The sequence below is a fragment of the Artemia franciscana genome, chromosome 5, assembly GCF_032884065.1.
Source record: "Artemia franciscana chromosome 5, ASM3288406v1, whole genome shotgun sequence".
NCBI classification, from domain to species: Eukaryota; Metazoa; Arthropoda; class Branchiopoda; order Anostraca; family Artemiidae; genus Artemia; species Artemia franciscana.
In genome coordinates this window covers 12,015,320-12,038,616 of record NC_088867.1, presented here as the reverse complement: position 1 = coordinate 12,038,616, position 23,297 = coordinate 12,015,320, and the positions used below count along the sequence as shown (strand labels likewise).

The window sequence follows — 23,297 nt, the reverse complement described above, 5'->3', positions numbered from 1 at the left end:
CCTTAGTACTGGAATGCTTCCTGCATGCCGTATCCCTACTCGCGTCACAGACACTACCGCGTCTTTAATTGATAACTTATTCACCAACCTGGATCTGAAAACATGTGATGTGATTATTTATGATGATTCTGATCATTTTTTAATCCTTTCAGAAGTTACACTTGATAAGCCAAAAGTAGAACATCCTGAACGGAAAACTCGAAAGCTTGATGCAGAATCGATTGAATCTCTTAGAAACCAATTAAATAATATTAACCGTAGTCCGTGTTTGGATAATCAGGATGTTGATCAAGCAACTAATTATTTTATACAAGAATTTGAAAAGGCTTTTGATCGTGCGTGTCCTGCGAAAACAAGTAAATCAAGACGCCAAGAGCCAAGAAAACCTTGGATCTCTAAAGGGATTGTCCGATCAATTAAAATAAAAAATCAACTTTATAAAATCCGAATAGAGAACCCAAGTGAAGATAACAAGGAAAAATTCAGATTATATAAAAACAATTTAACTAAAGTGATCCGTGCAGCAAAAGCGTCACATTATACGAAACTTTTTGCAGAAGCTTCGGGTTCCCCCAAAAAATCTTGGGAGATTATCCATGGAATTATTGGAAAGAAAAAAATGTCCAAATTTCCTGAATCTATAAATCATGGTCCTGAACTGGTGTCTGATAGACCTGGTATAGCAAACGTGTTTAATAAGCATTTTGCCAATGTTGGTATACGTACGGTAAAGGAGTCTGTAGCTGCTAATAATTCTGAACAAAGAAATAAGTTTGAAGATTACCTACCTCCATCTTCTTTGTCTTCGCTATTTTTAACACCGACTTCAAAAGAAGAGCTGATAAACATAGTTAATCTTCTAAAACCTGGTGGAGCTGAAGGGATAGACGGTTCATCTACCCGACTGTTAAAACTAATTATTGCTAATGTAGCTGACCTCCTTGTGCATATTGTGAATATTTGTTTCAGGAGCGGGAAGTTCCCATCATGTTTGAAATCTGCACGTGTTATTGTTCTGCACAAAGGAGGAGACCCTAAAGACCCATCTAATTATAGACCTATTTCAATCCTTTCCGCGTTTGAGAAAGTTATTGAACGGTGCATTTACAAGAGAGTAAATAATTTCCTAGAAAAACACAAATACTTTAGTAAGTCACAGTTCGGTTTTCGGAAAAGCCATTCAACGGAACAAGCTATCCTAGCGGTCACGCAATATATTCATGATGCTCTTGATCGAGGTGAAATTCCAGCATCTATATTTATTGACATAAAAAAGGCATTCGATACAATCTGTCATAAGATTTTACGGAGAAAGCTTGAGAATTGCGGTATTCGAGGACCTGCTAATAACCTGATCATGTCATTTCTGTCTGAGAGAAGCCAGTATGTTGATGCTGATACTACGAGATCTGAACTGATCTCTTTGGATGGACAAGTCGGAGCTCCCCAAGGGTCAATCCTTGGCCCCCTTTTATTTTTAATTTATATTAACGATATTGATAATTCTATGAAAGATCTCGGCCTCACGGTTCTATTCGCGGATGACACAGCCCTCAATATTAGTGGTCCTACTGAACTTGTACTACGTTTAAAAATGAAAGAAGTTTTTACATATCTGCTTGAATGGTTCGCAGCGAATAATTTATGTATTAATACATCTAAAACCAAATTCCTGATTTTCTCTCGGATTTCAAAAGCATTGCCAACTTTTAATTCCCTAACAATTGAAAAATGTGATACTACGATCAGCAGAGTCCACCATCTTCGGTATCTAGGAGTGATAGTTGATTCGAATTTAAGTTGGAAGGAGCACATAAATTGCCTGAGGGTAAAGGTTGCAAGGAACGTCGGTATGATCAGGCTTCTTAAACCCTTTCTCCCTTATGATGCCCTGCGGTGTATTTATTTTTCGCTAATTCATTCTTACTTAAATTACTGTCCTCTTGTATATTTGAATACTTTTCGATCGAATATATTACCATTGATAAGGCAGCAGAATAAAGCTCTCCGAATTCTTAAGCTTTTTGTACCATCTCCTGATTCTTGCCCTAATAAGTCGTCAACTAAAAGTCTTCCTCTTTTTTTGAACATTTTGCCCCTTGAATCTTTTATTGTTTTTCATTCTATTTTATTTAAGAAAAAACATCATTCAAATTCCCTACCTGAATATTTTTATGAACCCGATCTATTTTCTGGAACTAAGGCCGATCACGACCATAACACGCGTAATCCTTGTAAAGCCCGGCAACCCTTGATAATTTCAGAAAGATCAAGATTTTCATTGAGAAACACAATATTGAGGGTATGGCAAAGTTATCATAATGTAATCAAACTTGAACTTTCTACTAATACGCTGAAAAACAAAACAAAATCAATGCTCATAGAAAATGTTTAAAGTAAAAAGAAAAAAAAAAAAAAAAAAAAAAAAAAAAAAAAGGAAAAAAATAAATTAAGTAAATAAATAATAAATGTGTGGTTTATAGCGGTAAATCCCAACTCAGTCTGGTGGTTTGAATCTGGAACCTGGATGGATTATGATTAATTTATGATATTATTTTATGTTGATGTAGTTATAGCATACAGTTTATTTAATTGTTTGCCATTTGGCCTCGAGCCCTCTCTCTGCCAAATTGGTTTTTTATATTGAAATTATGTAGTAATAAACAGAACTTGAACTTGAACTTGAACAAACTTTGACCTATGTTTACATATAGCAATGGCTACTGGTAAGTGTACAGACGTTTTCAGGGGGATTTTTTGGTTTAGGGGGGAGATTTGAGGGGGGAGGGTTACATGGGAGGATATTTCCATGGAGAAACCTCTCATGGAGGAAGTGAATTTCAATTAAGGTGGCGCAGGATTTTCGAGCATTATTTGAAAAAACAATGAAAAAATAAATATGAAAAGTTTGTTTCTACTGAAAGTAAGGAGCAGCATTTAAAACGAACAAAAATTATTATGCATATCAGGGGTTTACCTTCTCGTTATACCTCACTCTTTACGCTAAAGTATTTTTAGTAATTTCAACTATTTATTCTACGGTCTTTGTGATTCAGAGGTCATTCTTAAGGAATTGGGACAAAATCTAAGCTTTAATGTAAAGAGCGAGGTATCGACGAGGGTTGAACCCCCTCATATACGCAATAAAAACATACGAATATAGAAGTTCGTTGCGTAAGTTCATTCGTAATTACGAATATTTTTTACCAATGAAAACATATGTAAAAAATTAAAAGTTCTAGTTGCTTTTTAAGTGATCAAAAACTTGGAGTGCAACTAGGCCTCCTCCCTCGCTCCTTTTTCTCAAAATATTCCGATTAATTGCAATTAATTCATGTGCAAATTTCGCTTTAATTATTATGTGCGGAGAGCCAAGATCAAAACATGAATTAATTCAAAAACGTCCAGAAATTAAATAAAAAAAAAACAAGCTTTTTTAAATGAAAGTAAGGAGCAACATTAAAGCTTAAAACGAACAGAAATTACTCCGCATATGAAAGGGGCTTTTCCTCCTCAACGCCTCACTCTTTACACTAAAGTTTCTTACTGTTTTAAAAATAAAGTTAATAGAAAGAGTCAAACTTTAGCGTAAAGAGCGGGGCGTTAGGAGGAAAAGCCCCTATATATACGGAGTAATTTCTGTTCGTTTTAAGTTTTAATGTTGCTCCTTACATTCATTTACTTTCAGTTACTGAAAAGTTCAATGATCCAAATTCACTGAAAAAAGAAGGTACTGAACTGATAATCAGCCAGGTTTATGATTCAATCACGCTCGAGTTTAATCCATAGTTTGCAAAAATTGAGCAGGCTCTACTAGGTAGTCTGAGATTTCAAATTGAAAATTTGGACGAGAGAATTGGTCGAATAGAAAAAAAGCTTGATAATTATGATCAAGAGTCCATGCTTGATAGCCTTATATTTCATGGGTTAAAGTAGTTACCTGGTGTAGACACTCATACGACGATATCTAACATTATAAATAGCAAAATGTCTGTGCTGGGCCCTTTACTTTATTTAGTTTACGTGAACATGATGCACGTTTATCTAAAGGATACATATATTACTAACATTATTGCTAACAAAATTTGCAAAATCTGCAGATAATTTAATAGCAAAAGCTCTTATTACTCTCAAAAGATTAGAGATGTTTACGAGTTTAAGTTTGCTGTGTGTGAATGTAAAGAAAATTTTTTACTGACATTCTGTGGAGTGGGTGATTCTGTTGATGTATTTAGTAAAGTTCTATTTGGTGAAAAACCTATTTTACAAGCTATATCACTGCGGTACCTCGGCTTCCATATTGATTTTAATCTATCGTAGAAGCATCATAGCGACATTATCTCCACCAAAGTTGCACTTGGAGTTGGCATCCTCAAAAGATTGAAGCATATTCTGCCGGAACATACACTTCGCACGATATATTTTGCAATAATCTACCCATATATCATACGGATGTTTAGTCTGGAGAAGCAATTTTTATGTTAATTACAAGCTAAATGGTTTTCTCATAGTTTTGATCGGACGATTTCGGTAAAAAAAGGGGGTGGGAGAGGAGGCCTAGTTACCTCCCAATTTTTGGTTACTTAAAAATACAACTAGATTTGTTTTATTTTTTTACAAACGTTTTTGTTAGTAATATACATACGTACCTTACGAACTAGCTTATGCAACGAACTTATATAATTGTATATTTTTATTGTGAGGGGGTTTGCCCCCTCGTCAATACCTCGTTCTTTACAATAAAGCTTGAATTTTGTCCTAAATCTTTCAGAATGACCCTTGAATCACAAAGACCGTAGAATAACTAGTTAGAGTTACTAAAAATACTTTAGCGTAAAGAGCAAGGTATTGTGGAAGAGATGAACCCCCTTATATAAGTAATATTTTATGTTCGTTTTAAGTTTTAATGTTGATCATTACTTCCAGTTGAAAAAAAAAATAATTTTCTCGTTGTCTTTTTGTAAATGATGCTAGAAAATCCTACGACCCCTTCATGGAAATTCTCTTCCCTCATGAAAAATTCCTGCATGGAAAGATCCTCCCACTTAACCTGCCCCCCTCCCAACCCACCCTAAACCCAACACAAAAAAAGTCCCCCCCAAAAGTCTGTACACTTCATAATTAACAACTATTATGTGTAACAATGGTCAAAGTTTATAAGTTGCCGCCCCTCCCCCGGGAACTGTGGTGGATTTAGTCATCCCCAAAGACATAGTTATTAGGTTTTTGACTAAGTTAAACACAATGGCTATCTCAAAATTTTGATCCGGTGACCTTGGAGAAAAATGTGTGTTGGAGGGGGTCTCGGTGCTCTCCAATTTTTTGGTCACTTAAAAAGGACACTATAACTTTTAATTTACGCTAGAATGAACCCTCTTGCGACATTCTAGGACAACTAGGTTGATACGATCACCCCTGAGGAAAAAAACAAAAAAAAAACAAAACAAAAAAATACGCACCCGTTATCTGTCTTCTGGCAAAAATACAAAACTCCACCATTTTTATGATAGGGGCTTGAAACTTCTACAGTAGGTTTCTCGGATATGCTGACTCTGATGGTGTGATTTTTTTAAGATTCTGTGACTTTTAGAGGGTATTTCCGCCTATTTTCTAAAATAAGGCACATTTTCTCAGGCTCGTAACTTTTGGCCGGTAAAACTACACTTTATGAAACTTATATATTTAAAATTAGTATTAAAATGCAATTCTTTTGATGTAACTATTTGTATCAAAACTTTGTTTTTTAGAGTTTTGGTCACTATTGAGCCTAGTCGCTTCTTACTACAGTTTTTTACCACGAACTGTTTGAAATAGTAACTTGTAAATGAATAAAAGTAATACATTCTACTATAACGTTGAGATAGAACTTACTAATGTCTCAGGTTTTCCCGTCCCTTTTTTGTTTTTGTATTTTTTTTCTGCCCATCGTGAAAATTCAAATGCTAAACTGTTATCTGACTTGTAATCAACCAAATTCAAATGGTCAGCTGTTACCAATTAGACATGTGAAAAATCTAAATTCCCTTTAAATCCGGTCTTAATGTTCAGGGAAATTCAACAGTCTTTAGATATTCTGGTACAACCCTCAAGGAGCAATTAAGCCAATGAGAAAGGAGGAAATCTCGTAACGTATTTCAATGTTATTGGAAATAGAATTTGCTTTCAACCTAGGAGATTGACCTTAACGTTACAAGAAAAGTCCGTATTAGAAAAAGGTCCGAAATTTTGTTTTAAAACTAATAAAGTCCCAGTAGAAGAAATTATCTCTTCAATAGAAACATCTTTACATAGAAACCCCATCCTAATCAAAGATGTTAGCCTAGTAAGAGCTTCTACAGTTAAAACCCTGTCAGAGTTTGCTTTTTTTTCTAAAAAAAAAAGAGTTAAATAATTTTATGTCTATTCACTGTCAATAAAAAGGTATCATCCCTATTTTGAACTGGTTTACTTTCGTAAGAAAGTTTAAGGGAGTGGGAAGCCAAACCTATATCTAATACCCTATTTTAACAAAAACTCATGTTGACTTCTTTGGTTTCATACTCTAAGTTAGACAGAGGTCTTTTTGTGACTCTTATTTTAGTGAAAACAGACAAAATAATGTAAAAAACAAAGTTTCTTATACAGAGCCAAACTGATCGAATAAAAATTACGGAGATTATGCAAGATATATCTACAAAACTAGCTTAAATAAACGAAAACGCAATATTGCCGAATATTTGTAGAATTCTGAAAACTAAGCTTGCTTGAGTTTTTTAAGAGAATTATAATTATATACAAGAGGTTATGCCATACTAACTTAGCAAATGTAGTGCTAAGCCATGGTTCTTTAACATGGTTGGCGGTTCTCTGGTGACGCACAATATCATGTGGTTTTTTGGCGATATACTATATAACTCGGTGTTTTTGGTGGTGCACAATATTTCCAAGAGTTCCCAGAGAGATTTCCAATGTTTTTTAAACAGTAAAGTACTGCTTGAATCTCAACAGCAATAGGGTATTTCAACAGCAATTGTGCACAATATTTCCAAGAGTTCCCAGAGAGATTTCCAATGTTTTTTAAACAGTAAAGTACTGCTTGAATCTCAACAGCAATAGGGTATTTCAACAGCAATTGTGCACAATATTTCCAAGAGTTCCCAGAGAGATTTCCAATGTTTTTTAAACAGTAAAGTATTGCTTGAATCTCAACAGCAATAGGGTATTTCAACAGCAATTGTGCACAATATTTCCAAGAGTTCCCAGAGAGATTTCCAATGTTTTTTAAACAGTAAAGTATTGCTTGAATCTCAACAGCAATAGGGTATTTCAACAGCAATTGTGCACAATATTTCCAAGAGTTCCCAGAGAGATTTCCAATGTTTTTTAAACAGTAAAGTACTGCTTGAATCTCAACAGCAATAGGGTATTTCAACAGCAATTGTGCACAATATTTCCAAGAGTTCCCAGAGAGATTTCCAATGTTTTTTAAACAGTAAAGTACTGCTTGAATCTCAACAGCAATAGGGTATTTCAACAGCAATTGTGCACAATATTTCCAAGAGTTCCCAGAGATATTTCCAATGTTTTTTAAACAGTAAAGTACTGCTTGAATCTCAACAGCAATAGTGTATTTCAACAGCAATTGTGGACAATATTTCCAAGAGTTCCCAGAGAGATTTCCAATGTTTTTTAAACAGTAAAGTATTGCTTGCATCTCAACAGCAATAGGGTATTTCAACAGCAATTGTGCACAATATTTCCAAGAGTTCCTAGAGAGATTTCCAATGTTTTTTAAACAGTAAAGTATTGCTTGAATCTCAACAGCAATAGGGTATTTCAACAGCAATTGTGCACAATATTTCCAAGAGTTCCCAGAGAGATTTCCAATGTTTTTTAAACAGTAAAGTATTGCTTGAATCTCAACAGCAATAGGGTATTTCAACAGCAATTGTGCACAATATTTCCAAGAGTTCCCAGAGAGATTTCCAATGTTTTTTAAACAGTAAAGTACTGCTTGAATCTGTCATTGAAACCTATAGAATGTTGACAGGCATTATAAGATAGAATGTCATTCTGCAGCATTCTTTCTAGAAAATTTATGCCAATGTTCTAATCCTTGTTCTAATCCAATGTTCTTATTGTCAAAATTTTCTAATCCAATTGTTGAAAATGTTCTAATATTCTAATCCAAGGGTCTAATCCTTTTTAAAGCCGGCTTATTTTGTCTGCTATAAGGTTAGTTTAATATAATTGATAGCCCCACCAACTTTTGCTAGAGAATAAAATATGATGGCGGAAGGGATGTACTTCAAATTAGATAGAATATGACGCTTCCCTGCTTTTGCGAATTTGTAATAAACAGATTGAAAATAGGGTATTTCAACAGCAATTGTGATGCTTTGAACCACATCCCCCTCCCATGGTTTAGAACAAAATAGCATCAGCAGAGCTGCCAATTCACTCTTTGCCACGCCCTGATGAGTCCTTGAACAGCATTGAAGAGGTAATATTATATTTTGTTATAACTGTATTTTCAACAATTAACTATGGATGAACTTACAAATTTATAAACACATATTTATCTACTTACGTCTATTAATAATTTTATATCAAGAATTTTTCAGTGAGCTTCTTACTTCACATTGGGACAGCTGCACATGCTACCCTCCACACCTGTGCAGCTTGAGGAGCGTTGCACACCCTACGATTACAATTTTTTCTGTGATAAAAGTGAAGATTTTGTTCCGATATTACACTTTTTTATTTTGGAATTAGGTGTTGAATCTTTTCCAAAATGCTAAAATTGAATTTTCTCCACTCTGTGTGAAGCATTTCGCCCCAGCATGCACTAAGGAAATAGGAAAATCCTTTCCCTTAAGAATATGCAAGGAAGAGCATAGGGTATTTCAAGAAAGACATAAACAAAGATTCAGTCCTAGTAGCATTATTTTCAATCAATAGGCTCCCTCTTCGGTTACCCTGACAATGGGTAGTTCCCTCTGTTTCCCTCCGTTTTAATAAGCCAAATCTATGACTTCATCCAACACTTGATTCAGACGATCGTTTACTGTTATCAATAGGTATTATTTTATCTAGCAAAATATTAAAATAATAAGTTGCATATAATGGTAACACATAAAATGAAAAATATCTCAACAAGCAATTACACTAAAATAATGAAATAAATAAAAATAACAATGAAATAATGATAACAAATGCTATTGCAATAATAAATAATAATAAAAAAACAATAATAATAAACCAAAATAACACATCAAAACAATTGCAAAATAATAATACAGAAGAATAAATCGCATACACAATACTATCAGATGTTCAACTTGATTCCTAAAAGTTAAGACAATTGAGATGGAAGGCTTGTGATAGCATTTTAGGAAATGAAAATCTATTGTCAACAAATGACGCAAAAAAACTTTTTTTCAAATTCATACATCGTAGTATCATGTAACTTTGGACGCGTGGCAAAGGATAATATTGATTTGCTATTCTTTAAACATTTCGTCGAAATGATTGCACTAGCTATTTTTACATTTTGAAAAACATTTTTAAAATTAATTAGCAACTTGCTAATTTTCTCTCTGATCACATGTCTGTTATACAACACGGGACTTCAAGAATCAAATCAGATTACCAGTATGTTTTAAGAACTCATGAGGTAGGTTCCCCATAAGTTAAAGCAGCTCCTTTAAATAAAGAAGATTTATCGAAATATTTTAGTAAGCATGGAAGGAGCCCCGAATCGTTGCCCACTATCCCAACTTAATGGTTCACAACTGGGTCTCAATTTAAGGGTTGATATCAAGTCCACTTCTTATTTTTTGATTGTCATATTTCTGCATTCTTCACTTAAATTAATATGTACCTTTTAATCTAAGTGAATTATTTGGAAGATAAGAAGTTTTAAGCATTTTATTAGTTTCTTGGACAGAAAAATTGCATTTACAAAGCTATGAGTAGGCAGCCTATACAAGCCTATTGAATAATCAGGCTTCCCGTAGAGGCCAATAACCTTTAACACACTTTTCAACTTATTCCAGTTCAAAAAACAATACTGGCGCGTCATCTTTTTATCCCAATTGTAAAATATAGACCGATCAAAAACAGCCTAATCGACGAAATTCCATATTGGTCGACGTATTGGAGAAGAACGCAAATTTTTTGAATGTAAAAGCAGATATATTAATGATATTTGCAAAAAACGAACTAGAATATTTCATTGCAATCCACCGTGTGGAAATTTATTAAATAAAACAACATTAATTCATATTAAACTTAAAGAACTCGATCTACACGAAGATTGCCATCAGATTCAGCTCTACTATTAGAATTTTTCTTTTCTCTTTTTCTCATATAATGCAAATTACTACTTATATGCGTGACAAGCATCTAGTTATTGACATTTGATATAAGCATGTCATTTTTTATAGTTTTGTCTATAATTATTTGCCAAAATTTATTTATCTGTTTGGTATATATTAGCAATAATCTTCATGTTTTTCTAGACCCCCCCCCCTCCCCCATTCTCTGGAACCACCCTGATAAAAATCTGCCAAATGCTTAGATTTGTGCGTTAAACAAGTAGACTTCCTTCTTCTTTTTTCAATGCACTAGGGGACAGAAAGCCTTTTGGTTCGTGCTGAAAGAAAAAGGCTGGTCTGGAGATCTGTGCTACCATCTACCATACAAGTTAGAAGGTTATTTGTTGAAAATCCGTTTTTGGCATCTTCAGAAATTCTGGAAAATATTCCTATAATCGGGGAAAAGGGGAAAAAAGTGCATCCGGTCCTAGCCTAAATCCAAATTTTTTAAAAACCACTTTTCAAACAGTTCGTGGTAAATAACTGTGTGTAAGGAGCGACTCGGTCCAATAGTAACCGAAACTCTAAAAACGGTATTGTGATAACAATAGATATATCCAAGGAACTTGCTTTTAATGCTGATTCCAAATATTTAAAAATTATTAACTTTAGTTTTTAACCATCAAAAGCTATGAGCATGATAAAATTTGCCTGATTTTACAAAAAGGGGGAAGGCATCCCTAAAAAATTAATCAATCGTAATGAACATCCTAACATCAAATTCAGTACATAAAAGAACCATAATGTAGAGGTTTCAAGCTCCTAACTATAAGAATGTGGAATTTTGTAATTTTGTCAGAAGAAAGATTACGGATGTGTTTTTTTGTCTTTTTTTTCAGGAATGATCATATCGAACCAATGGCCCTAAAATATCGACAGAGCACTTATATGAACGGAAATAAAAACATTCAAGTGCTCTTTTTGTGACCAAAAAGATTAAAGGGCGGACCCCTTCCCCTATGGCTCTTTTGTCCCCAAAGACGTTCGATCAAGATTTTGAGATAGCCATTTAATTCATCATTGTTGAAAGCTTTAAAAACTATGCTATTGGAGATGAGATGAGCCCCCCTCGTATATTCCCTGGGGAAATGGCTTTAAGTTACCCAATTTGCCCATTGCTCGCATATAGTGGTTTTTATTGGGTAAAACACATTTCTTTGGGGGGATTTTCTGCAAGGGGAGGGTAATTTTACAGTTAGAATTTTCAGTGGATGAAGAGATTCTGTGGATAACTTTACGAGGGGGGCTGGAGGGGATTTCTTCGGATGATAGAAAAAACCGTACTTATTTAAACAAAAAATAGATTTTCTTCAACTGAAAGTAAGAAACAACATTAAAACTTAAAACGCTCAGAAATTATTTCTTATACGAGAGAGGCTGCCCCTTCCTTAACTCGCTCATTAGCCTACACTAAAACTTGAATTTTTGTCATATTCTTTAAGAAGTACTGCTCAAACACAAGGGCCGTTGAAATTGAATAGGAATTATTTTTAAAGAACTTTAGCCTAAAGAGGGAGGATTGAGGAAGGGTCAGTCCCTCTCATACTATGCGGAATAACTTCTGTTCGTTTTAAGTTTTAATGTTGCTCTGTATTTTCATTTGAAAAAACTTTGTTTGTTTTTTTAATTTAATTACGTTTAGAAGAGACGAGAAACACCATTTATTTTTTTGCTTCATAAATTTTTTTTACAAAAAATGTATTTTCTTGCCTAGATTTTTTTACAAATAGAGATGAACAGCCTTTCGGTCACTGTAGGCTGAAATAATGAACGTCAACCCAGGGGGTAGGGGGTAATTTCTTCTCATCATATATATAAAAAAAAGCCTCTTTAGTATTTTTTTATATTTTTTAAATCAATTAAAAAAACATAAATACCACTCTGGGTTTTCGAAAATATATTTATGCGGTACCTTCATTTTAAAATCGGAAAAGAATCCTTCCTTCTCCCCCAAATTTTCGCGGCTGAAATCAGTTAGGTATCTTAAAGAAATTTGTCTCACTTCGAAATTGGCGAAACATTATCCGCATAAACATTTTCCCACATTTTCTATTTTTTATAGTTCTATTATTTATTTTGTACCATGTCAGCCAAAAGAAAACCGCTGTCACGTATTTTACATTTTCCAAAAGTCACCATGAGGAATTGTAGTTCCGATTATTACGCAAAAATCAGAAATGTATGAAATACGTTGTTAATTTTGTCAAGTGAAAAAATTTTGTCAAGTAAAAGTGGCAACATCGCTTGGCGAGTTCCAACTGGTATGCCTGATTGAAAACGAGATTCTCTCAAACTTTCCATAAACAATTCTAAAAAAGGGTTCCCTTGAACATCTATCATAAAAGAATCAACAGTACATTTTTACCGGACCATAAACAGGAATTTATTTAATTTAAACACAATTTTGCCACCAGAGAAACAAATTTTTTGTCGACACCTAAAACAGAAGCAAACCAAACATACATGCATATGAAGGCATTTTTCGTTGGACGCAGGGCCGTATACTGAGGTGTTAAGGGGTGTGACCCCTTCCCCTAAATGTTTGTCCGACTCCTAAAACGTAACAAAAATGAATATAAACAAATTGTTGATGGGTTTTTTAAGCTTTGTTGTACCCCCCCCCCCTTTTGCCCCCCAAAACATCCTTTTGTAAACCACCTCCGCCCCCCCCCCCCCCGAAAATAAAAATCCTGGATACGGCTTGGTTAGACGACATATAAAAATTAGATTAGCCAAAGTGCAGGAAGTATATTCGCAGTCGATAAAAGTTTGGAAGAAATGAAAAGTAAGTCTTCAAACTAAGATTATAATACTAGAAACAATATTAGAGATAGTAGTCAAGTATAGCCTAACATGAGAACGTTTGGAAAGGTTGATGAAGTATACGTAAAAAAATTTTCCATGAGTTTTCTGATGATCAGCTCGTTTAATTAACCCCATGTCAAACAATCAGCAACACGAAAATGCTTTTCAAGTATCACTTTCTAGGGCTATAATGAAAAAAAGGATAAGGTTGCTATACCATGTTTTATGGAAGAAGGATAATAATTTGCCAAAGATTCGGCCTTTTGACCATCAAAAAGGAAAGCAGGTGGTCCCCAAATCCGACAGGATTTGGAAATAGCTTGGGATAGAGCAGGAACGTACGCAGGTGTATTAGCCTCAGGTATCCTGGTAGCGCTGAGTTTGTGTGTTACTATGACAATATTATTGAATAAATTATTCTTAAACCCTATAATGGGTTTTTTTGCACTGTAAGTGCAAACACCCAAAAAGGACTGGGATGCATTGGCGAGCTCTTTTTTTCAGGACTGTCTGATGAGCCATATGTGGCTATTTTGACAAAAAACCTGAAAAAGAGGATCTTCGGTCCTATTAACACCGTCTTTTAACCATTAGTAGCCCCCCAAACACCCCAGAAAAATTCTTTAACCTATCTAGAGTTGCGGGTTGTAAATCCGTAATATTAAGTCCTTTATCATAACAGTCACCCTCTATTCTGAAGAATATTAATAATTTATTTCTTACCCCCTTACAAAAGGAAAAAAGTGGGAGTACAAGGAGAAAAACAAAGAACTACAAATAACACAAAGAACACAAAAACATAAAAGCAAATAACACAAATACAAGAAATAGAAATAACATTTTAGCAAAAGAGGCGGACAAGATGATTGTTAGGACCGAGACGGGTTGGCGCTTCATCAATTAATTTTGAACTTAGTTTTTCCACTAAGAGAACAATATCCGTTGCCCGATATTTACTAATTAACCTTCAATTAATTAGTTAATTATTCCGCTAATTTATTCACTAATTGTGCTATTAAATTAATTTCTTACCTTACAAAGGGACTCCGATCTCTGAAGTAGCTTAAATATGCATCGTCCTTATACATAAAGCGTAAGTCATTTTTACATCCAACCAGTAAAATCGGCGTGTTGGGACAGAATTTTTTTATTTCTGGATACCACACAACCTTGCAGTTCCTTAGTGAATATGGATTGCCAATAGAAAAGCAGAGTAAAACAACGTCCGACCTGAAAGATATTCTATCTCATGTTCTGTTGGTGGGTAGGAGTGATATTCTAGAGCCCAAAGCTATAGAAATAAGATGAAATTAGCAGTAAATATATATACACTTACAGCTTCAATCGTCTTTCAAACAGTTCGTGGTAACGAACTGTAGTAAGGAGCGACCCAGCTCAATAGTAACCAAAACTCTAAAAAACGGAATTTTGATACCAATAGTTACATAAAAAAAATCGCATTTTAATGCTGATTTCAAATACACAAGTTTCATCAAGTTTAGTTCTACCCATCAGAAGTTATGAGCCTGAGAAAATTTGCCCTATTTTAGAAAATAGGGGGAAACACCCCCTAAAAGTCATAGAATCTTAACGAAAATCACACCATCAGATTCAGCGTATCAGAGAACCCTTCTGTGTAAGTTCCAAGCTCCTATCCACAAAAGTGTGGAACTTTGTATTTTTTGCCAGGAGACAAATCACGGATGCGTGTTTGTTTGTTTGTTTGTTTTTTTTTTTTTTTTTTTCACGGGTGATCGTATCGGCCCAGTGGTCCTAGAATTTTGCGACAGGGCACATTCGAACGGAAATGAAAAGTTCTAGTGCCCTTTTTAAGTGACCCAACAATTGGAGGGCACCTAGGCCCCATCCCACGCTCATTTTTTTGTCAAAGTGTTGTCAAAGAATTAGGACAAAAGTGCAAATTTTCTTATCCAAGATGTCTTATCCATGCCCTATAAGTTATGGCAAGACCGCCTTTTCAATTCTAAATAGCTGGACCACACAAAGTAAAAAAAAAATTATAATGGAGGAGACAGGAAGATACTTCAAGGCACCATATTCCCCCAAGTCCACTGAAATAGTTTCAAAATGTTATACTCTGGTATATGTACGGCTCGATGCATCGAGTTGGGTGAAATATTTGAGCTCTTTTTCCTAGAATCTAAGTCACCAACAGTTCTATTTAAATATTAAATTGCAAAAGCAAGTTCTTTCAGCTGAAAGTAAGGAGCAATATTAAAAGTTAAAACGAATAGGAATCATTCCATATACGAGGGGATTGCCCTCTCCTCAACACCTAGTGCTTTAAGCTTAATCTTTTAGTAGTTTAAAAAATCTTCTTTTTCTAATTAAACAACCTTTGTGCTTCAAGAGTCGTTCTTAAAAAATTAGAAGAAGTCAAACATTAGCGTAAAGAGCAAGGTACTGAGGAGGGGTCAACCCATTGTGTGCAGATTTACTTTTTACCTTTTTTTAGCTTTTTTAGTTTTTTTCTTTTTTCTTCTTAGTTTTTTATTGTAGTTTTTACCTTTTTTTATTTTTTTAACCTTTTTAGTTTTTTTATTAGTTTTTAGTTTTTTTTTCTTTTTAGTTTTTTTTGTAGTTTTTACCTTTTTTTTAGTTTTTTTAGTTTTTTTTTTCTTTTTTAGTTTTTAGTTTTTTACCTTTTTTGAGCTTTTTCTTCTTTTGTATTAATACGAAAGTCAAGGTTCGAACCTGGAACCTCTCGAACCTAGAAACTGGAACATAACGCGTTACCAACTCAGCTACATCGGCTTGAACACTTTCGTTTTTGAATTGGTATATGATGAAATAATTCAGACGTCATATGGGGACAGGCAGACAGACAGACATAACACACAAACAACTTATTTTTATATATATAGAAGATTATATATATATATAAATATTTATACATATATAAATGTATATATATAGATATACCCCCCGCACGCGTAAGTCGTTACGCGCCATATTAGTTACGCGCCATTGTAGTTGTGTCCCTGTGTACCACCTATGAATATAGATAGATTTATATATGTGTTTTGAACTACGTAAAACTTGCTTTCCCATTGTCAACATTCTTGGCTTTCCCATTGTCTGTGCATATACAAAGCCTTATGTACTTATAATGACGTCATATGCAAACGCTCTTTTTAAAAACAAACATGCATACACACAACTCGTTTTTATATAGATAGATAGATAGATAGATACAATACAAATTAACTGCGTAAAACTTGCGAATATACAACATTCTTCGCTGTCCAATGGTCGCTGCATATAAATAGATTGTCAGGTTTACCGACCCTCGAACATGCAACGTACAATTGTCCATGGAAAAAACAATCAGTATTAAGATCTATACCACATTTTTCTAATGATTGACCTTAAGCTTTGTTGATGGTGATTGCAAATGCTAATCGAATTGGGAATTGCAATCTTTTAAATTGAAAAGGCAGATCCGTTGGAATCATGGGAATGCGAGGAATAAGAACAGCCTCACCCTCAAAAGGCCCTGTCAAGATTGTGGCCTCTATTACGTTTTCCATTGTTTTGTTTTTTTACGGCGAGTCGCGTGCCATTGCAAAGCTTTGGTGGGTTGATATTTCTTAACAGTATTATTGGTACGCCTATTTTTAGTTGTAGCACGTGTGGTGGAAACCCTGAAAGATCCACGGAATTTAAAAATTCAGATGGATAATTAACCGCCTCATTTGGTTCCAAAACTGTGTCGACTGACTTGTAAAGGACTGCCTGGTCTCGACTCTTGGTTAAAACAATATTGTTGATTTCGTGGACGTCTATATTTTTGGATGCAAGAATCGCTCTTTCACTTAGCCATTTATCATTTTATAATTGTTTAGAATATTCGGAAATACTTTTTCAGTCAATTCATTTTTGGACGTCACTAAATTACAGAATTCAGCAGGTAGTTGTATACGTCCTGAAATTGAGTCTACTGGGAGCTTTCCGTTTCCAATTGCCAGCAATTGATCTGAAAATGTTTGACCAGAGTCATCGTTTTGCAATCGGACACGCATATTTGTAGTTAATTTTAATGTTTTTACGTGTGCCCATAAATTAGAATTTTTCAGGCAAGCATTCATTTCGTCTGCAGGGGTTGATCTAGGTATTATAGGTAATGTTTGCCTGAAACCTCCCGCAAGCAATATTAATGTGCTGCCAAAGGGTTTCGAATTCCCTCGCAAATCTTTCAAACATTGATCCAGAGCCTCGAGCGATTTTTTGTGTGCCATTGTGCACTCGTCCCAAATAGTAAGTTTGCATTGCTGCAATACTTTACCCATCCCAGATGATTTGGAAATATTGCACGTGGGAGTTTCTGTAGAATGCAAATTCAGAGGCAATTTCAAAGCGGAATGAGCAGTTCTTCCACCAGGCAGCAACGTTGCGGCTATTCCGGACGACGCAATTGCCAACGCTATATCATTTTTGATCGAATTGATGCCAGAATCAGTTTTATCACAAACGTTTTACCAGTACCTCCTGGCGCATCCAAAAAGAAAATTTCTCCAACGTTGTTATCGACACAATGCATTATCGTATCATAAATGTCTTTTTGTTCCGACGTTAACTTGGAAATGTTATTTTGTACATACGACAATAGATCACTCGTACTGTAACTTTGTTCACGATCCAATTCTACACATGTCGAAACAGCAGCGGTACGATTAGGTGAAGGCATTCCCAAATCCTGAAGAGGTTTGTTTGCCATACATACGCACAAATCTTCTATAATAACTAAAGTGTAGTTATAAATTTCTGATTTAAAATCAAAAATCATTTCTGACATCTCTAACCGTTTTCGATGGAGTATATCTTCGGACATTTTTGATTTATATTTTTCCCATAACTCTGTAGGAGCTGATGGAGAGCAAGTTGTTAGTATGATGCCAAACAATGCACGAATTTGACTTGGAGTTGACGTTTCGAACGCGTCATTGATGTAGTTATCCCAGTGTTGGTCATTCTCCAATAAATTCAGAGCTTGGCAGGCACTACGGTAAGTGTCATGTATAGTACCGTTTACAGTTCTCAAATACTCGAAGGACGTCGGATCGGGTACATTCACCAAAAGCAGGCGTAGAAAGAAGCATTTATGTTGATTGGGGTGAACGGTGTAGAGTCTTCCTATCGTGGTATCTTTCCGGTGGATTCAGGGCTCTTTGTTGCACGTTGGATTCCGAAAAATAAACACGTTGACCATTCTTGTGCTAAGTGAACAACAGCTGGAATTCGTTCATGTATCGGAAATGAAAGAATTCACCAAACAGCTTCATTACTGCTTATGTATCTTCCAGCCTGATATTGTACGATTTTGTCGTAATCTTTGATTTCGGACTGCATGCCAAAAACTGCCATGTCACTGCCTTTGTTGACGTATTTACATATGTATTTGATTGCCTTTACGGAGTGACAGTATTCAACGTTTATGTGTGCATTAAATGTTTTTGATAATAATGGGGAATATGGAACAACCCACTGGTTATCTACTTCGATGATGGTACCGTTACGCTTCTTTATTATTGCTGTTTTACCGCCATCTTCAGTAGATCTTCTATATTGTGGGTAACCATCATTGCCAGTAATTGCGTTGGATACTAAAAGTCGAGGATATTGCTTCGTGCACCTTCCTTTGGCCATGCATGATGAATTTTCGTTCAGTGCACCGCAAGGTCCATGTATCATATTTTTTACAACAATATCATATAACCTCTTATTGACATTTTCATCAGGTATTTCAGCGGAAATCACATCATCAATTTCGTTAGAAGTAATTTTATTATGTAGCCAGATTAGTATATGTGCGTGTGGCAAACCTCGTTTTTGCCATTCCACTGAGTACATCCAGCATCGCACTGACCCAAACACTTCAAGTTTTACTATGTAGTTTATCAGTGATTTCAACTTTTTCCGGAAGACACGGGCCGTAATGTCATGTCTATGAACCACCGATTGTCCTTGAAGTAAAAGCTGCTGTATCTCGTCCCAAGATTGATTGATGACGTTTGTGGTATTACCGTCATTTACAACTGAATCAGAGCTTGGTCTGATTCAGACGGATATATAGCAAACGTTCTGATTCAATTTTTGCATACATATCAACGATGTATTGGTGAAACAATTGACGGCATTTTAAAATATAATTGTCTTCATCCTGCCGAATCATTAGTCTATAGGAATAATAATGCATTGCGCTGCATTTCTTATTCATTTCTTTGTTAGTGGCTGGATTCATCAATTTAATATTAAAGTGATAGCCGTCGGCTCCATCCCAAAAAATGATAGGATATTGTAAGGCATCATAGCATCGATGAGTTTCAGCAATTCTCACCAACTGAGCGTTTCGCTTATGAAGAATAATATCTCGAGGTAAAAACTGATCACCGACCATAACGATTGCCACTTTGTCGATAATTGGAGCATTGTATCTACGCACATGTTGGCCAGGAGGCGTTTTGTCAGCGGAAATAACAATTTTATGCGTATCAGTAGGCATCAAATCGATGGCTGTTTTGAACAGACGCACTAAATTATTATTTTCGTGGAAAAGATGTTGCAATTGGGAAACGATTGTCCTTTCAACGTTGGGAGAAATTTCGCAACGTGCATTCAATTCAGAATTTCTATCACTGATGAAGTACAATTGTAAAAATTTATGATTCTCGCCTGAGAATGGTAGAAGGGACCCTGCTCTATGATAAGTTTGCCCTTTTACTTTGAAAGTAGGCATAAATTGATCTTGATTTTCGATTTGGGCACCAAACAACGTCATTTGGAAACATGAGTTATATTTTCTGATGTTTGATAAAAAAACGCTTAGATTCTGACGTAATTCTTCAAAAAAAAGTCCATTGAAGACTTTTAAAGTCTTCAATGGCACTGGGGTTGCAGCCAGTAGAGGAAGTTTAACTTTCCCTGAGGCGCAACGCATTCCCATTGTTTCGCCATTAAATTTCAAGGCCTTGCAGTAGGGACAAATTTTAGACATAGTCCCGATTTGAACACATCTACTATAATCATCGACTGGGCTGTACCTGAATGCCATGCGATAATTTTCTCGTTGCTCTTGTGATTCCTCGGTACACTTTCTTTTGGCATTATCTCTTGAAGCCGCAAGCCTGTTTTCATGTTGCTCTTGTGATTCCTCGACACGCCTTCTTTTTTCACTTTCTCTTTTAGCAGCAAGTCTAGTTTCGCGTTGCTCTGGTAGTTCCTCGACACGCCTTCATTGACGTAAATTGCACATTCCTAATCTAGCATTATCTCTTGAAGCCGCAAGCCTGTTTTCACGTTGCTCTTGTGATTCCTCGACACGCCTTCTTTTTTTACTTTCTCTTTCAGGAGCAAGTCTGGTTTCGCGTTGCTCTGGGAGTTCCTCGACACGCCTTCGTTGACGTAAATTGCACATTCCTAATCTGGCCCTTTCTCTTTGAACCGCAAGCCTGGTTTTGCTTTTTGGTAACATTCTATAACATTGACAGTTGGAAAAATCTTCACGTGCCAAGCTTGCTAAAGCTCAACAATTTATAATAAACCTCAAAATTTTAAGTATCTTTTTTAAGGTTTTCAAATTACATTAATCTGTTGTCAAAATATTTCGAAATATTTATGCAATTCCCAGTTTTTACATTTAAACCCTCAACACAAAAATACATACAACTTATTTTTATATATATAGAAGATATAATCTGGCGTAACAGACAAAGTGTAACAGACATAACACACAAACAACTTATTTATATATATATATATATATATATATATATATATATATATATATATATATATATATATATATATATATATATATATATATATATATATATGGTATAGAGGTTGTAAGAAGAATTTGGACGGTAACGTTTGATATATTATGTTTGAAGTCTTCCAAACTTTAGAAGTGTGCCAAGCGATAAGTCCGAAATCTCCTAAAGTGTTTGGAATAGGCTACAAAAAGAACTGAAAGGAAGTAGGAATTTGATGCAAGGTGGCAATGAGTCAAGCCCTGAAAAGAATGGAATGGATAAGCTTATAAATCTATGTTGACAAGTTGGCTATATGCTGCGATGCGTTGTCAATTGCACTAGTGATAGTAACTACATATGGAGTTGGAAACCCCTTCCTTATCCTTAACTTGGCTGCAGTTTCATTTACCGAGAGCAAAATTTTACCAGGTTCATAAGAAAGCAGTGCTTTTTATGGGGGAGAGGGTGGATGTTAGAGTTAGAAATCAGCTTCCAGAGTCCTATTTTGGGGCGGTATATCCGTTCCTGAAAGTTTCCTCACCATAACATAACAGCTTTCTTAGTTCTAAAAATGGCCCATTTTCTCCCCTTTCACCGTTTTCGATTCCTTATCTCTTATTTATCTTACTAATCTAGGAATTCAGGATGCGTCAGTAACAACAATGATAATTTATACTTTCAATTTTCCCTGTTATCGAAGCATAACTGGGAATCACTGGGACAAACATCTTGTGAAAATTCATAACTATTCTAAAATGAGAAAAACGACAACAATTAACCCTTCTTGGCAAAGACCAGACAGAGGATGATGGATAAATATCAGAGGAAATGGGAGGATTTAAGAAAGGATAGGAATATAGAATGTTCCCAAGTACTGACAACCTAACATGAATTAATATGAATGAATGGTGGAAAATTGGTCATCTAGAGGGCAAAGTTACCAATGGAAATGTTTCCGGTCTCTAGAGACAGCAGTGGGAATGATGATTAGAAGATAAAATAGTAGTCTACGACAGACCGTACCTAAGAGCATAATGCACTGAAAGTCTTTAAGTTTTAAGTTTTATGATTAACAGATAAAATAGTAGTCTACGACATTCCGTACCGAAGAGCCTAATGCACTAAAAATCCTTAAGTTTTAAGTTTTTTTAAGTCTTTAAGTTTTATGTTTAAGTTTTATTATTAAGAGACAAAATAGTAGTCAACGACATTCCGCACCTAAGAGCCTAATGCACTAAAAATCCTTAAGTTTTAAGTTTTTTAAGTCTTTAAGTTTTATGTTTAAGTTTTATGATTAAGAGACAAAATAGTAGTCAACGATCTTCCGTACCTAAGAGCCTAATGCACTAAAAGTCCTTAAGTTTTATTTTTTTTTCTGAAATATGCTGTTTTTAAATAAGCATACAGCTGTAACTTGCACCCAAAGAACAAGGTACACAGAATTCTTTCATTTGAGATGCATCCATTCACAGAGTCAGACTTTAAAATATATCGAACTTTTATTTAGAGAATGGTCTAAACTTGCTTTTAAATGGAAAAGATCTATTTTGCATGTTTCTGACGAATTTTCAACGTATTTTCCAATCTAACTAAAAATCCAAATCACATATCACGATATACATTTCCTAAATGTCATATACATTTGTTTTCAAATTTAAAATCATTTGTTTTAAAATGTATATTTCCTAAATGACATGCAAATTTATTTCCAACTAATAGCGGTGTTTGTCTTTTGCTACAGCAATCAAGAAAGTTACACTTTTTGGAGTTCCATGATGATATATATTTTTTCGCCCATTTTTGCTGATTTGTCAACCACGTTCCTTATTTTCAAACTTGGCACCCGCTAAGTTTTAAAACTTCATAACGGCATATAAGGTCTGCATAACATCTTTTTCATTAAAAATGTATTTCCAATAGAAACAATTATAATTTATCCTTTAAACAGGTTATTTCCACTAGAACCATTTAAAGAATCAGATTTCATTATTACTGTCCTTGGTCCTTGAAAGACTTTTGTTTTCAATATTTACTGTGCTTTGCGCATTTCAGAATAGGATAGCCTAATTGGTCTTTCTAAAAATATGCTTCTTTCTATTAACTAATAATTTGAAGTATTTAATTTTGAATAATATCTATATTAATGCATAGCTTATACTTATGGCAGTGTTTGCCTTTCACTATAGCAATCAGGAAAGTTGCAATTTCTAGAGCTCCATCATGATTGCTTTTCGCTCATTTTTTATTTAAATTTTTCATGCACGTTTCTTATTTTCAAAGAGGGGGCATGTTAGGTGTTAATCCACATAACTTCATATGGAGGTCTTCTTCGTCAGAAAATTGGGTTCCTGGTCGTTTGTTT

General features: G+C 34.9%; 1 protein-coding gene across 9 annotated transcripts in view; it reads right to left on the bottom strand.

Moving 5' to 3' along the window:
• LOC136026982 (rho-related BTB domain-containing protein 1-like) overlaps positions 1-23,297 on the bottom strand; it is a 218,748-nt gene that overhangs the window by 122,023 nt on the left and 73,428 nt on the right. For all 9 annotated transcript variants that reach the window (XR_010617465.1, XM_065703854.1, XM_065703855.1 and 6 more), the window contains one exon: positions 14,196-14,393. Coding sequence is in view for 8 of the 9 variants with exons in the window: in XM_065703854.1 (XP_065559926.1) it covers positions 14,196-14,393 (198 nt within the window). In the remaining variant the exon portion in view is untranslated. The remainder of the gene's footprint in view (positions 1-14,195; positions 14,394-23,297) is intronic.